The sequence below is a fragment of the Myripristis murdjan genome, chromosome 4 (assembly GCF_902150065.1).
Source record: "Myripristis murdjan chromosome 4, fMyrMur1.1, whole genome shotgun sequence".
Classification (NCBI taxonomy): domain Eukaryota; kingdom Metazoa; phylum Chordata; class Actinopteri; order Holocentriformes; family Holocentridae; genus Myripristis; species Myripristis murdjan.
The window spans coordinates 10,374,074-10,391,080 of record NC_043983.1 but is presented as its reverse complement, the minus strand read 5'-3'; the positions used below and the strand labels follow the sequence as shown (position 1 = coordinate 10,391,080).

At 43.9% G+C, this 17,007-nt stretch overlaps 1 protein-coding gene across 2 annotated transcripts in view; it reads left to right on the top strand.

Moving 5' to 3' along the window:
- The first annotated feature begins 438 nt into the window (after positions 1 to 438).
- tle5 (TLE family member 5, transcriptional modulator) overlaps positions 439 to 17,007 on the top strand; it is a 40,754-nt gene continuing 24,185 nt past the window's right edge. Inside the window, exon 1 of one of the 2 annotated variants that reach the window (XM_030050202.1) lies at positions 439 to 1,460. In XM_030050202.1, coding sequence (XP_029906062.1) covers positions 1,434 to 1,460 — 27 coding nt within the window. In that variant the 5' untranslated portion in view covers positions 439 to 1,433. The remainder of the gene's footprint in view (positions 1,461 to 17,007) is intronic. The other variant, XM_030050201.1, reaches the window with a different exon arrangement.

The following is a 17,007-nucleotide window of genomic DNA, read 5'->3' as shown; positions in this document are numbered from 1 at the left end:
TGGCTCAGCACCTTAGAAACACACTTGATGTTTTTTGACACCCATCTGGAAACGCTCTGATTGTAACTGTAGAAACAGACATCAAGCAATCCTCAAGTCTTTGGCCTACAAAACAGGTTGGCAGCACTATCCTTTTGGCATCAGTGCTCTATACCATCGTTTAGGAGCACAGCCACAGAAAAGCGACACATAAAATGGATTTATAATTGCCAGGTGGTGGGATTAGGCCTATAGTTGGAAGGGTTTGGGCCCACCAAAAGTCTGGGGCTGGCTCTGCATGTTGATGACAGTGGAGCTCTGCCACAGATTACAGCTCTGTGAGCTCTAGATTGACTGGCAAGCTCTCCACCAGAGGCGCTCGGCGCTCAGACATCAGCCCGGTGCGGAGGTAGAGCCGCGGCGTGTAGATCTGCCCGGCGCCGTGCAGCATCTGCCCGCCGTGTTTCTATGTGGGGCGTTCAGCAGCGTCGCGCCTAGCTCCAGGACTGGAATGACTTCCCAGCCTCACCGCCGCTGACAAATTCACAGTTTCCCCGGGACTCCTCTATATACGGGATAGCTGCTCAGTTTGACTCCACGCACGGACGATTGCATTTGCAAGTTAATTTGCTGTCTTATCACATTGAATCGGTGCCTCGGTATCCCCCCTCCCTCCCTTCCTTTTTTTTTCTTTCTTTCTTTTTTTTTTTTTTTTACTCGCGTGAGTCATTATTATGTGTTGTTGTTTGAAGCAACGGGATTCAACTTAAACGTATCAGGAGACATTTTGTTATTCTTGAGACTCGGGCAGCTTTTTGCCTGTTTGTGCGTTGTGTATTGTGTTAAATCAAGCTAGTTGCAGCTGGCTGTTGTAGAGGGGGAAAAGCGAGCAAGCTGTCAAGTACCACCACTGCGAGGAAAGAAAGAAAGAAAGAAAAAGAGAGAGAGAAAGCGTAACGTTACATGATAAATCCCACTTTGTGCATAACGTTATTAATTTACATGCGTGGAGCTCGCCTTGCTGCCGCCGCTGCTGGTGCGTTACAGGCGGAAAGCTTGTAACAGCGATGAATCATTTTGACTGACAGCTTTTGAAGAATTAGCTTAGCCAGCGAGGAGCAGAGTAGATGGTGGTTTCCTGGTCACTGACACAGTAAATACAGGGTCGGGACAGGTACAGCTGAAGGGTCTTGCATCAGCCAGACAAGACACGGACTTAATTTTCCTTGCTAACTGCAAAGTGTATCACCTATTCAGCTTATTTTTTGGGGGGTGGTCGCTAGCTGCCGTTAGCTAGCCGTCTTGCTGTCGCTGGTCAGCAGCTCCTGTGTTTCTGGCTGGGCTAGCTTGCATCAGCTAGCTTTGGACAAAGGACCAACGCAAGGCAAAACGAACCATCCAGGGGCACACCATTCATCGTATTTGGGAAGGAGAACAACAAACAAGGAACTGACATGATGTTTCCACAATCCAGACACTCAGTAAGTGCATTTTATTTTGATAATTTTCAGAGAAATCAGCCACTTGCGCCTTGCAACTGATTTATCCAGGCAGGTTAGGTTTAGGCTACTTGTGCGTGCAACTTGTTTTTGTGCCAGTGCCTCACAATTCATACAGTGGCATCGGGAGATTGTGCAGTGTGTCCTGTGGCTGTGATATTAATAATATTTAGATATAACTGCGCACACTTGTGTTGTTGGAGTCAATGTGGGGTTGTGCAGATGGTTGGACATTGTAGAGACATGGCATGAGGAGACGTGGTGGCAGAAAATGAGAGCCAATTTTAGATTTGGACCCTGTGAAACTTTTCTAAATGAAGGTGCTGAGGTCATCTCGCAAATCAGGTCACTTTAATGAATCTCATAATCACGTTTTTTCTAACATTTGAGTTTTGCAGCCATGTGCATGTGCAGCTGTAGTCTCATTTCCCCGTGTTCTTTGAAACTCCAAACCCAAAGATAGAAATGAGCCAGAAGCTAAATTTGGTACAAAGCATATTTCCCTCTTTGTTTGAGATGAATGTGTTTTGTGTATGCCCCCTGATATAAATAAATCTAATAAACTAAAAACTAAAAGGTCCTAGGTCCAGTTACTCATAAAGCAGTCAAGAAAAATGCAGAATTAGGCAGGTGCGGTTCTTGTGGCATCTAAGGAAAATGCAGCCATGCTATGTACAATGATATGCTCAAAACCCACTACACACGATTCATGTGTAGGTGGGTGGGTGTTATTATGATTGGAAAAAGCCTACATCTCCTCTATTCCCCTAAATCTCAAGTTTCCATGGTAACAGAAACTCAGTCCAGTGCATGCATTCATCAGGGAAGAGGACTCTCAGCCCATTGGTCAAACATTTACGTGTGGTGACTGACAGAATTGTGTTACTTGTCAGACTTGGTTAAAACAAGCCAGTGTGGAAACGCTCAGTTGCCCCAGTATTGCTATGGACTGGCAGCTCTTTCAGCACAGGACTCGGATCTATCACAGGAGTCAGGACCTGAAAGAAACGGGACGTGGCTGCGACCTTTAAATGCTACTTTAACATGTCATTTAAGCAACTGGCAGACAGTGAAGGGTTGCCATTTGGGACAAAATCGAATATCACAACATCTTTGACTGCATACCTCTATCAGTTTTGTGAGGATATTGTATGGACGGCTGCTGGTGCTTTCCTAATATGTTTACACACAAGAGATTTGTGATAAGCAGTGATTAGATATGTGGATATGATGGCCAAGCAGGTAGAGGCAAATAATAGATCAGCTCTGATAAGTTGTGAAAATTGCATTTCTTTAATGTCATGTAGCCTTTAAAACCGGGGAAAGGCAACACTTACACCATATCATAGTATTACAATATCCAAAATCCTTTGTAGTCTTATATCACAATATCAATGTGATATTGATAAATTGCCCAGCCCTAGTTTCCACTGTAAAACCTTGCCACTCCAAGGCCAACCGCAACAACATGATAAGTGGGGAAAGGTAAACACAATAGCAAGAAGAGTGTTGCGTTGCCATGGACTGTGCCCTCTATTTCTGCCTGGCAACGTCTCGTACACACCGCCGGTTCCTTTACCACCAAAAGGGGAAGGAGTTTGCTGAGGCTAGAAACCGAAATGTCTTGTGTGACATGAATGGTTTGCCCTTTGGCAGTCAGTCAGTGTAGCAGCCTGACTGTGCTACAGTGTGTTGTTGCTGCTGCTGTGAGCCAGCCAATGTGTGCTGAGAGCAGGATGTGAGGAGCTGGAAACCTCTGGTCCCAGCCAGACTTGTCAGACCAGTGGAAGCCTGCACAAGCCAAGCGATGCCTCCCACTGAGTTGAACTGAAATAGTCTGAGACTGACTGTAAAAAACCAATGAGGGTTTTTCAAACCATGCCAACTATAAATTTAGCTGCTGGAAAAACAAATTCAGGTTTTGACTGCATCCTCTGTATGCTCAGATACCTTTATCAATGTATAAATAAAGTGAGATGATACAATTGAAGCTTAGTAGATATGTTGCTGAAGTTATGGAAGGACACTGAATCTATTGTGTCCTTTCATATTTCTTTTTTTAAATTATTTTGTCACCCAGCATTTGAAGAAAAGAAGATACTGTTCTCTTCTTGTTGGTGCTGTTCTGTCTCAAATAGTTCTGTTTCATTATTTCTCATGATTTGGCAATGTGGAACCAAGGAATGGATCAACTTTTCGGTTGGATGGAGGTTGTGTGCTTTCCATGTCGAAAAGGTGGCTGACCTTTTATGTTGCTTTTTTGTAGGAAAAAATTAGTTGGAGAGAAAGAGAAATGAGACAGTTTTGTCATAAAATCTCCGGAAATCTGTAATATTGCAGCATATAATTTTTTGCTCAATTTGAGTCACAAAATAGTGATGCTCATTTCACAGTTACCTTCACATGACTAAATTCCATCCCTATGTTACATTTTGGAGAATATTATCTGCTCCGTGGGGAGAAGATGTCACCACAGAGAGCTGCTGCCTGTACATTTTCCCCCCTGGGTGAAGCCGGCACCTCCTGATTGGGTTGAAGTCGGTGAAGTTCAGTCACCTTTGCCAAGGTGAAAGACCCCAGCCATTCCACTCCTGCCTGCCTGTCTCATAGGAGGTTATTTTTCTAATCCAATTGAGTGCCCTTATGCTGCTTGATTGGAGTATTAAAACCCAACACACGGGATTAAAAATGGGGATTACGGATTTAGCACGATGCTTCGTCACAACCGAGGCGGTTTGTTCAGCCTTCAAATCTAAGCAGTCAGCTGCTTTAGTTTTTACCTACGACACCCCCATCCTATACACACGCCCCAGTACTTCCACCCCACCCCCACCCCAGCATGTGCTCTCCATAAACGCACTATACACACACACACACTATACCCCTTTTCAAACCCAGCTCCCCCTCCGCCGCTGATGTTGTCACAGGGGCCTGTGGATGGGGAAATATGTGACAGCCATATAGATATGAGTCTGAAAGATAAGGAGCTGGAGGATGGGAGAGTCACAGCGCTGTCTCGTATTGACAGGAGATGGATCTCAAGCTGACTCAATCACCACTGAATCAAATTTCTTTCTTTCTTTCTTTCTTTCTTTCTTTCTTTCTTTCTTTCTTTCTTTCTTTCTTTCTTTCTTTCTTTCTTTCTTTCTTTCTCTGTCTCTTTCTTTCCATCTTTCTTTCTTTCTTTCTGTCTATCTGTCTTTCTGAAGCCCCCATTGTGTTTTTTTTAAGGGGGATAAATTTGTCACCTGCTGTCATGAATTTTATTTAGATAGAAAGCTCAAAAATAGAAATGAAAACTATATTAAAATGCTGTCTTTTCACTTTTTTTTTTTTTAAGCTCAGGTAGTAGTGAGCAGTCGGCTTTAGACTATATGAATGAAATTTGGCTACAACAAGCTGAGGAGCACTGAATGAACAAAGAGCTACTGGGTTACATTTCCCACTGTTGTGCTGTTTTTGTGGGAGTATGAGAAAAGCAGTTGATTTGGTTGAATTTTGATCATTTTATGGCAAATTGGTCATCTTAACTATTTTGTTTAACATTTTGATCATGATTATTAATCATGTTGCTTTGTCTGATTGAAAGTAGCAGCAGTAGTCTCAAAAGCAGTAGCAGCAGTGAAGACAAATTTAAGTCTTGTTTTCACTTGTGCTGTCCTATTCCCGTGGTCCTCATTTACAAATTTAAAACAATCGCAGCTTTATTATTTTTGATTGAAGTTACAATCCTAGTGTACTTCATCTGTATCTCCAAATGATAGGCAATGAGTCACTTTTAGAAACTAAAATGTTTTCACACTCAGAAGGATTTTCCTCTCTAATGTTTGGCTCGTCTGGTTTTTCCACTTTGCTCATCACTAGGTTTTTTCCAAACATGCTTTATGCAGGGGTACTAAAGATATCACAACATGTAATCAAAATCCCTCCATTTTCAAATATGAATTTTTGGTTGAAAAACCCACCTTATAATGTTATGTTTCTGTGGCTGATGAAGTTGTCACCATCCATAAACCACAGAACTGATTATTCTCTGTGTGAGGAAACTTCCTTGGGGACTATTTTCTGGTGGGGAGATTTTATTCCTCCCAGTTTGAAGTTATCAAAACCAAAAGTGCTGCTGCTTTTAGGAAAACTAATGTGAATGACTTTATAACAGTGGTGGAATGATTTCCGAGTTACACAACATGTCTGCTTACTTTGGGAAAACATATACAAAATGTATATACTTCATGTTTCTGCTAATATTATGCCAAACTTGTAAGCCTGAGTGATACATCCAAGCCATATTTCTTCCAGCTGTGGTGTGACATTTGTTTATTATGGAGGAAGGCCGATAAACTTAGCCAGTTGATGATGATGGCGATAATGATGATGGCCATTCCAGGTCATCGTCCCCGCTGGAAACAAAGAGGACAAAGGTTAAACAAGGTTTGATGTGTAATTTTTTCAATGGGTGTATTATAAAGTATAATCCACTGCAGCAGGTTAGGACTACAGTTCATTGGTTTAAGAGAAGAAAGCCCCATTTGATATTAGTGCGGTGCCTGACCCAGTTGATAGTGTTTGCCATATTGTTTTGAGTGTTGATTAATCCTGATGCAGCTTCAACAAAGCTGGCTGCGGTGTGAAAGTGGAGCAACAGGAAGGCCCAGTGCCAAAGCCGGCATGTAGCGTAAGTAATATGGAGGCCAAATCTCTCAAGCCCCCCTGAGCTCTGCCCTGACTGTAGAGATGGCCACAGGTTGTACACACACACAGACACACACACATACACACACTCCTCCTGCTTGTCTCCCTTTATCATGCATTTCCTCCCAGATCTGATGTAGTGGTGGGAGGGTCAGGGGCAGAGGGTGCACAGGCATTATTAAGCCCACTTGAATTAACAGAACAGCCCCCAGCCTTTCCTCTAAAGCCTCCAGCTGGGGGGAGCTTAATCCCCATGGTCCCCTGTCTCGCCCATTAAACAAACTCCCTCCCACCGCTGCTCAGCCGCTCTGCTACACACACACACACACACACACACGTGCTTGTGTGTGCTACAAGCCTGGCTGTGTGTGTGTGTGTGTGTGTGTGTGTGTGTGTGTGTGTGTGTGTGTGTGTGTGCGTGCAGTGATGCGTGTGTGCAGTGATGCACATGTATGTATGCACACACACGGGAAAGTATGAGTAGTCAGTGCAACACACACACACACACACACACACACACACTTTGGCTCTCTTCTCTTTCCTAAGTACACTTCTCATTGTGGTAATGATTGCTCCAGTACACGCACAGAAATAAAAGGATTTTTTCCTTTCACTCATGCAGCCTAAATAACAAGGACGGACACACACACGCACGCACGCACGCACGCACATACATACATACATCCTGGCCTCAAGGGTCTTATCTGCTTTTTGTATCTGGGGAACAAATTGAATGTGGGGCTTGACACACACACACAGGCCAGCAGATGTCTGGGTCGTTAAGGGCAGGCCAGCTCATTAGCATGACAAACGGAGCCCCCTCCACCCCCCCACCCCTGCCCCCACCCTGCAGGGTCCCAGTTTTTGAGGGGCCGAGTTGAGGCTACGGGTCACAGGTGATATTGATTTTTGTAGAGGGCCACACTGGATGATTGTCTAAATGCTATGTGTGTGTGTTTGTGTGCTTTTTTTTTCGGGAGGGGGGGTCTGCATGGGGTGGACCAGGACCTCTTCCAGCCCCCGTCTTCTTCATAAGCACACAGTAACTCAGACTCAGCCAGGCAGAGAAGATACACTTGTAAACCCACATTTCACACACTTGGACTCTTAACTCAGGGAAGCAGGCACACTTACAAACAAACAAACACACACACACACACACACACACACACACACACAGAGCTTTTGCTCTGTTCACTGAAGTTTGGCTGCCTCTGGCCTGATGAGACTCTGAAACAAGGCAACAGTAAACATGTTGCGGCCCCCCTCTGGGCCAATCACTAACAAAAATGTCACCAAGTGGTTGTTTATTGTGCGAGACAGGAATAACTGAAGGGGAACCATCACTCAGAGGACTCTGGCTTTGGAAATCTGCTTTATTGAGTCATTCACATATTAAAAATAAATACAAAATAAGTGTTGATAGTGTGAAAGAGTTTGGCAATATAACAGTATAATTGATACCATAGGAGACTAGATATCGTCTGGGATTTTGGTTATCCTAACATTGTGATATGGTAAATGTTGTCTTTTACTGGTTTTAAAGGCTGCATTACAGAAAAAGGATACAACTTTCTGATCTTACCGTTTTACATTGTCATGGTATTGATGTAGATGAAGGTTTTCTGTCAAAATATTGTGATACTTGATTTTGTCCGTATCATCCAATCCTACAGTGTAAACATCTGCAGGGAAGATCGAGAGAATTCTGGACAGTTTACAATGTGATTTACAGCTGTCCTCCAATAAATTATGTTCACTTTATGTTTTGTTTGTTTTTTTGTTTTTTTGTGCATGGCCTCCACTCAGGCACCTCCAGTCATTGCCTAGCTAATTCACCTTTGACCACAGCAGCCAACACAACAACTGATTGATTTTTGGGTGTGCTCCCACAATGTGGTCAAGTAAGCTAGTCAATGTAGTTGGCAGGGAAGCGATCAAATGGAAGTACAGCACAAAAAAACAAAGCTCAACATGTTCAACTGTTTACTTCTGCATCCCACAATAAGGTGGATAGTGTAAAATAACAAGAGAAAATTCAGATTTATGTATTTATTAGTTTTGTTCCTCCTGAAAAATCCACCATGGTGTTCATTGATTTTCCTGGTGTCAAATATTCCATGAGAGGACTTCTGCCGACTGCATGGGCACCAAACTGCATGCCATTCAAAATCTCTGTGGATTACAATATGACCGGTTATCAAGTTTATAATTTTGACATTTAACGTAATTGTCACACTCCACTTGCACCAGTTGCTGTAATTTTAGAAGGCAGTGATGTGATGCATCATTTTCCCAAGTTTTGGCAAAACTGTGTCAGCAGTGACACGAACAAGTGAATGAATGAATAAGAGATAGATAGTTCTCCTTGGGCTGCTCAGTATAATTTCTCTCCAAGTTTTGTCACAATTTGACCAGCAGTGTCTGAAATATCACTTATGATGAACAAGCCAGTCATGAACAGACAATCTGTTTCATCCTGGGGGATGACAACATGAGCTAAAGCTATTAATGAACCAAGACTACAGCTCCTAATGGATCAACATTGGCCTGTATCACTCAGTAACTAATGGGTGGCTTTATAGACCTAAGTGGTTTCAACAGCTTACATTCACATTTTTACCTTTTAGGCATTTAGATGAGGCTCTTATCCATGGGGCTCTTATGCATCTTACAACGAGTGCAATACCAGAGAAGGCTAAAATTCCTAAATCACCAACATTATAAGCGACCATTGTGAACAGTGCAACCTGATACCGTAGGAGAGAAGTGTAGAAATAGCAAGAGTGAAGGAAAGCTGGGATTTTTAGAAGGATTTTTTTTCTCAGATCAGAGCGTGTAAAGGATGGAAGATATGAGTGGGGGATATAATTCAGTAAGGCGAGGACGATGTAAGGTAGATCTTGAAGAGAGCTCATTAGTGAAGATTGTAGCTGTCCCATCACCACTTCCCACAGCCCTGAGTCTAATAATCTGCTCATCCCAATTAATTAGCTCACAACAGATTTGACTACAGTTTGAGGTGCTGCAGATTTCAAATGTGATCATGCGTGGGAAGCAACAGCAAAGATTTTCATCTAGTGTCTGGAAACATTCCTGGTTGATGGAGGTTATAGTTTCACAATCACTTCGCAATATTTACTGAAGTAAGATGGGAGTTTGTTCAGACCATACCCAGGAACAGATTTGCAGGCTGAATCGTAGGTGTACCTCTTTGTGTGGCTGGGCTGCTCTGCCTCGCAGAAACCACTGCATCAAATTCACCAGAAAGAACTTCAAAATAAAGAAAAACAGATGTCAACTCAGTTTTACCATGTTTTTTTTTTGGCTTTGCTTGAGTGCAGCAGCTACCAGCGTGAATAAGTGTGTGTGTATGTGTGTGTGTGTGTGTTTCTGCAGTATTTATGCATGAGGCGTGTATGTCGATGTGGGGGAGGAATGTAGTATGGGCTGTCATTTTACAAATTCATAAGCGATTGACTGCTTTGTTTGTGTGGGATGGCCTTTTGTTGTCTATATACATTATTCTCTTTCAGTGTATGTGCAGATTTGTGTGTGTGTGTGTGTGTGTGTGTGAGAGCCTGTGCATGTTTGTGCGTGAGTGAAGGATGCTGAGCTTGGGAGAGAAAAAAGTAAAATGGTAATAAGTGTGTGTGTGTGTGTTTGTGCACGTTCTCACACACAGTTGAGAGCTCATCAGGTGGTATGTGTGTGTGTGGGAGTGAGCTGGTGCTGGGGGGTGCTGTGGAGGGGAGCGGCTACATCAGTATTCAGCGGTGGCTCCCTGCAAGGAGGTGTGTGGGAGGAGGAGAGAGAGGGGAGCGGGCAGCCCTACCCCAGAGCTGAACGGGGCGCTGGGCTGGAACAAAGCGGCATGGCGGGGGGCTGTTTGATTGGGCCCGGCCTGGCCCGGCCCGGGCCCCCCTTAGACCCAGCAGAACCCGGGACTCTGCACCGGGCCAGACAAGAGAATTAGCTGCTCTGTCTGTGTGTCTGAGAGCAGCAGGGCCCACAGAATAGACTGACTGGAACAACACGGCGCCTCATCCCCACCAAAAAGCCCATTCAAATACCAAGAGGATTCACAGTGAGGCTATGAAAACCTCCCTCTCTCAGTGCGTGTGTGTGTGTGTGTGTGTGTGTGTACAGAAGGGGGAAGCTGATGGGGTTCGTTTAAGCTGTCCAGTAGACCCTTAATCCTTTTTTTTGCTCAGAAAGTCGCCTTCATTCCTCATGTTCACAATATGCATTCAGATTCAGCTTTTTGAAGACCAGTACTGATATTTTTTTTTTTACTGAACCTTACCAATGCCGATATTTTGTGCCAGTACTCAGTGTCTTTTTAAGGAATAGTTCACCCAAAACACAAAGTGTCATTGAGAGCTTTTTCCTACCAAAGAATACCAGCTAATTGTCTCTGTCCACTACTAATGAGTACAAATTAGAGGTGGATAGATGCAGTTTGCCTTTGTTATCTAGCAGGAAATAGTTTCCAACCAAAAACTTTGCATTTGAAGGCTTATGCCGGTTACTCATGTCACTTGCTGTTGAGTTTTTCCACATATAATTTGTTCATGGTTTGGGCCCTACACACGGATGCCCATGCTGCACTATTGTATCCTGCAAGACGGGAAGCTTGTGAGTAAGAATGGGACAATATAGGATTTTAGCTTGGATTGTGATGGAAAAACACTCACGAAAACTTGATCATGGTGAATGTGACAAAGGGGAGCTCGCCTCTCCCCAATCATTCCAAAATCCTAAATGTGTCACCATGGCTGAAGGATCGGTTTGCCTGTATTTCCTAGCAAAATGTACACGAGCCCGGTATGCGTTATTGCCATTTTCAAAGTTCTAAGCATATTTTGATTATTATGGGGACAGTATTGTGAATCCCAATTATTTTAGCCAGAATAATCCTCATAAAATTTTCATATCTTCCCAGGAATGACAAATTGGAAATCTTTTTATTTTATTTTATTTTTTATTTTTTTGTGGGTGAACCATTCTGTTACATTCAGCTATTTTCACAGCAAAAAAAAAGAAGGAAAAAAAAACATTTGTAGGGAGCCAGTGTTTTCCCCCAGAATTTTATTCTTGGCAGGGTGGAAAAGCCCCTGAAACAGCATTAGACTATCATGTGACAGTCTCCGTTGAAGTCCATACAAATGAAATTCTTTTTGGTGGGTTAGCAGCTCCCTGAGGCAGGGGAAGGCAGGTGTCACTGCAGGTTTTACACACTGCCACCCCTGAAGCTAAATAAGTAAAAGGCTCCCACACCATGCTGGAATGATTACTCCGGTGGGGGTGGGGGTTCAATTTTTAGCCAAAGACCAATTTTAGCCAACTGATACATTGGTTTAAGTCTAATATGTGTTCCTAGAAACTTTTGTGGTGGCCCCTCCACCGAGCAGATTAAAGCGAGGGTTCCTTTGCCAGCGGCTCAGTGTTAGTCACATGTTGCTGGCACTCCCAGCCTTCCGCTTTCATTGTCCACTTATTTGTTTCTGAACCTTGGGAGTAATCTTCCTCTCCTCCTCCTCCTCCTGCCCCCCGACCCACCCCCTTCCCTCACTCTTGTAAGTAATAACCTTGGTTTTTACAACCAGGCATCAATCATCTGCACAACCGTACTGGGTGTAATCTCACAGCCCCCCTTCAGCAGCGTTGGCTTTAATCTCAGCCATGGTCTCCAAACCCACAGGCCTGTCGCCCTCACCACTTTCCCCACTTTTGACAAATTGCCCATTTCCCCCAGCTTTGCAGTCTGCACACTTTTCCTGTGTGTGTGTGTGTGTGTGTCTGTGTGTGCGTGCGTGCGTGTGTGTGTGTGTGTGCGTGTGTGTGTGTGTGAGTATGTAGCTGTGTGGTAGTATGCCTGCCCCCCCCCACGTCCCCCACCTCCCAACTTTGTGTCAGCTGTGTTTGTGTATGTTCCTGTGTGTGTGTGTGTGTGTGTGTGTGTGTGTGTGTGTGTAGGCGTTGACTACCGCCTTCGTGTGTACATGTGTGTGGAGCGGCGTGCCCTCGGTGTCATGTTTGTGTGTGTTTGTACTGCCGTGCTTGGCCAGCCTTGCGCGGGGGGTCGAGATAGTTCAACAAAGTGGGGAGGGAGGCCGAGCCATGCCAAGCCTGTGTTTGCGAGGGCACTTCACTCGAAGTGATAAAAGTAGAATAATCCCCTTTAAAGCGTCTTAACGAGGTCAAATCTGCTGGGCTGCAAGCGGGGGGAGTAAGAGAGGGGAGGGGGGTGTGTGTGTGTGTGTTTGGGGTGGGGGGGGGTAATGCTGCAGAAATGGGGGTAAGCCTTGGCTTGGTCCGCGAGAGATAATAATCAAAATCAAATTCCTGGCCCAAACAGGATTAGGCTCTCCCCGCGCTCTATCTAAAGCCCCTGTCCAGAGCGGCTGAAGACACAATCCTATTCCTCAGCCTCTCTCTCACTCTCTCTCACACAGACACTCACACACACACAGAACACACACACACACACACCGAGCAGCTAACAGCGAGGCTGGCTCGGCCCGGGCTGTGTTGGCCAGGGCGAGCTTGGCTGCAGGCCAGTTAGCCTTGTCCCTCTCTCAGATCACTGGGCACATACGCTTTAGTCCAAACACTAATCCGGGATATTTAGATGGAATTGTTTGGTTGGAGCTATTCTTAGGTGGAAGATCTGATCTTGTTTGCTGCTTGTGTATTAGCAAAAGGCTTAAGCCCTCAACTTCTGGCTCAGTGAATCATGTCATGGAGGATTTTGGCGACATGAGAGGTTTTCCTACATTTTAAATGCATATTCCGCACTTTTCGGACACAACTATCCCTCGTGCTGTTAAACCAGTGTGGATGCCCTCATGGAAACTTGGATTTTGCAGGGAAAGGGGCTGGGAAGAGCAGGTATATCACTGGATTTATCAAGTGGGCACCTCCCCATGACAGATGCTTTGAATTACTCCCAAGATAGTGCCAGAAGGCTTAACAGTAAATTCTGGCATCCCGAAAGCTGAAGTTGCTCTAAGCACTGATCATACCCGCATTCACACAAAGTCTGCTCACACTTTGCCCACACCTAGCTCTTAGATTTAACTCTACACTCTCCAACCTTGCTATTCACCTCAGCTAAAAAAGGCTAATTAATACTTTTTAGTGCTTTAATAGATTGTTGACAAAAAAATCTGAAGAAGCACTTAATCTCATGGTTGAGTCTAGATTAGAGATGCAGCAATCGATCAACCCGTGACCGGAATTGGCCGGTTTTCAGCTCGATCGGCCATGACCGGTGACTGGCTGATCAGTCTCAGATGTATCCGATTGTGTGCCAGTCAAATTTATGTGCACATATTCCCCACAGTGGTTTACATCACACACACAGTGACACTAATGTCATAGCCAAATGCACACACATGCTAAACACGTTGGCATGGAAGTTCACGAGTGAAGAAGACACAAAGCACATGTAAACTGTCTACCTACTTTGTTGCTACTCTTGAAAGGCTCTAAACTCCTGTCAGGGTTCAGCAACTTGACAAAGATCACACGCTGATCGAAACATTGTTTTAATAATAAAGGTCTAATACGGAGTACTGGTGTGCGGGCTCTACGCCTTTTCCATTGTTACTTTTCATTAGCCCAGCACCCATGGCGATGTGCGTATGGCAAAAACCCACTTCCTAAGGGTTCAAAATTAACACTCACCCCTTGCCAAATGTAGGAATTGCTCTTGGGTGAGTAAATTATGGAGACCACCTGTCACTCTGGATGGTGGAAAAAACGAATTTCCTACATGTGCTAGAGAAAGCTACTGATTTGCTGCTGCTTCAATCTGCTGCATGTGTGTAGTATGTAATAGTGTCAGTCAGGAGTGGAGCCCCCAGGAAGTTAAAAAAAAGAAACAGCTGGACTTCAGGCTGGTGAGACCACTGCTGCCACGGTCAATGCAAGTTGCCACCTCCTTGTATTTCTACATACAGTCAAAGTTACCTTTATTATTACTGCACAATACTAAAATATTTATTGACAATCACATACGAGACCAAGATGACATGCTAAATAGCAATGATGGCAAATTGCAACAATGAAAAGCATTTTATTATTTTTGGCTGGTTTAAAAAAAAAAAAAAAAAATCTGTCTAGCCAGTGACTTCATCTACCAGCCACTTTGGCAGGTAAGCATGATACATTTTTGAGAAAATGAAAAATCAATTTTTTTTTTTTTTTTTTTTTACATTTCTGCTTTAATTGCTAGGACAGTGGAGAGAAACGGGAAATACAGGGCAGAGAGACAGAATGATATACAGCAAAGGGTCCAGGCCAAGTTTTTTTTTCAGGAAAAGTTACAAAAATGTTTATGTATGCTGTCAAATATAGTTCTTAGAAAGACAGAAAATGAGAATCAGCAGGTCAGACTTTTAAAAAAATCAGTAATCAGAACCAAGAAAATTGCAATCGGTGCATGTCTAGTCTGCATGGTTCTCATTGCTGCCAGACTCAGTGACAACTTATGTTTATTGACAGTTGGGACTAAAAGGCCCTCATTTTTGCCATTTCACTTATGGCAGCTGTAAACAGAAATACTGAGGACTTTTCCGTTGTTGTCAGTTAACAGAGGTGCTGATTTTTGCGAAACACTTTATCCTTAAACAATAATGATGCCTGCGTCTATCTGCCATGCTCTAACCAGGCTGTGCAAGTACATGTGTTGGTGTGTTTGTGTGTGTTTGTGTGGACGGAGAAGGCGTACATGCTGAAATGGCATCCTTGGGACTGTTGCTATGGAGCAGACAGACAGCCTGGTGTCGAGAAATAGGCCAACTGTTAGTCAGTGCAGATCTGCTGCATTCATTTAAAAGTAGGAGTGAGATAACATCCAGTCATTAGTGAATGATTACAATGCCAAGGCTCTAGCCCTCCCCCAACACACACACACACACACACGCAACTCCAGCTGAGATGTAAACAGTCAGGCAGTGCTCCAGGAAATACAATCCCCACACTGCCGCTACCCTCGGGCAGGATTTATACTGAGGAGGATGTTTTCCGATGATACCCGCTGTTATTGCGTGTGTGTGTGCGCATAGGCGGATGTGTGTGCTCTCTGTTTGTGTATGTGTGCACTTCTTGTGTGTCTGAATGCTTGTGTGTGTGTGTGTGTGTGTGTGTGTGTGTGTGTGAGCGCCCCCCCCCCCCTTCCCAGTAATCTCTGTCCCCTCCCCTTTGCCTTTGCTGACTGATCTACAGAGCAGAAGCGCAGCCTTAGCTTTGTAATTGTTATTTAAGATAGACATTATGGTTCACAGTAGATTTCACATGGATTGAACCAGATGATGAGGAGAGAGAGGGGGGTGGGGGCGGCGGCAGGCAGGAGTGGGGGGTGGGGGTGGGGCAGCAATTTCCTGAAACGATGAATCCCATTTATTCGCTGAAGACTGTCTCAATTGCCCCACCAGCGCACAAAGCTTTTTAATGCTTTAATTACGTCTCAAAGGAGCAGGGCAGAATCAAATTAGAGATTGTCCTACATTTAGGTACTGTGTGTGTGTGTGTGTGTGTGTGTGTGTGTGTGTGTGTGTGTGTGTGTGTGTGTGTGTGTGTGTGAGCGCTATGCAAATTCTGTATGAGAGAGAGAGAGAGATAGTGTGTGGGCTGTTGTATCCTTGCTATGTGTATGATTCACGGTGGTGAATATTTGTTCATCTGGCAACCAAGCATCATATAGAGGCTTATCACACCCCACACACACGCACACACACACATACACACACACACACACACACGCAATCTGTCTCTCTTACACACACACACACACACACACGTTCACTATTAAGGCTATCTCGTTTGCTCTAACACATACATCCCTCTCTATCACACTTGCACCATCCAGGCTATTTCTCTCCACACATACACACACACACACACACCACTCTCCTCTTGCACAAACACATTTACACTCACGCAGCGTACAGGCACCTTTTTTTTGTCACAGCAGATGGCATGTGTCACCATATTATGGCAGTATTTCATTAACATTATGGGCATCCATCTGTTGTGGGCTCTCGGGCCCCCATAGAGCACCTTGTTTTGGTCACGGAGAGAGAGAAATAATAAACATTGTTAGCTCTGTGTACTGCATGCAGCCGTGAAATGCTTTCATAGTCCTGTACTGACAGTGGTAAAAGTATCAGGGCAGCTTGGTCAAAAATGGCTCTTGTAGCTCTAAGCTCCTTTGCTTTTGCATGTTCACAGGGAAGAAAACATGTTTTGTGCATTTGGCCGGCAGTGATTCCTATACCATCTTTCTGTCTCATTGAGTTTTTGATCAAAAATACAAATATCATTAGTAAAAGCAGCCAGTCTCAGATGACTATCACCCAGGAATGGGCGATACAGACAAAATCAAATACCACAATCTGCTCCAACAAATACCTCAATATTGATATTATGACAATGAAGGGATGGCTGTTGGTGCATTCACATATTTACACACAAGAGAGCTTTAATAAACAACATCCAGAGCAGCTTAATAAGTTCAGAAAATTGCATGATGTTGATTTTTTTTTTTTAACCTTTATTTAACCAGTAGATTGAAATCTACTAATAAAACATATTAGACAGGAATACAGGCATTGAGAACATACATTGAAAAAGAGGCAGAATTTAGCTTAATTAAGGAAGTTACTTTTAGGATCTCTTTAAATTCTTCCAAGGGGACTAGATTATTGAGGTGTTGCAAGCTCTGCAGATTATTCTATGTCCAGGTAGCAATGTAAGAGGATTTTTTTTTTTTTACCTAGCTCAGTGCAACCCTGTATTGATATAAAACCAATATATTGCACAGCCCTGC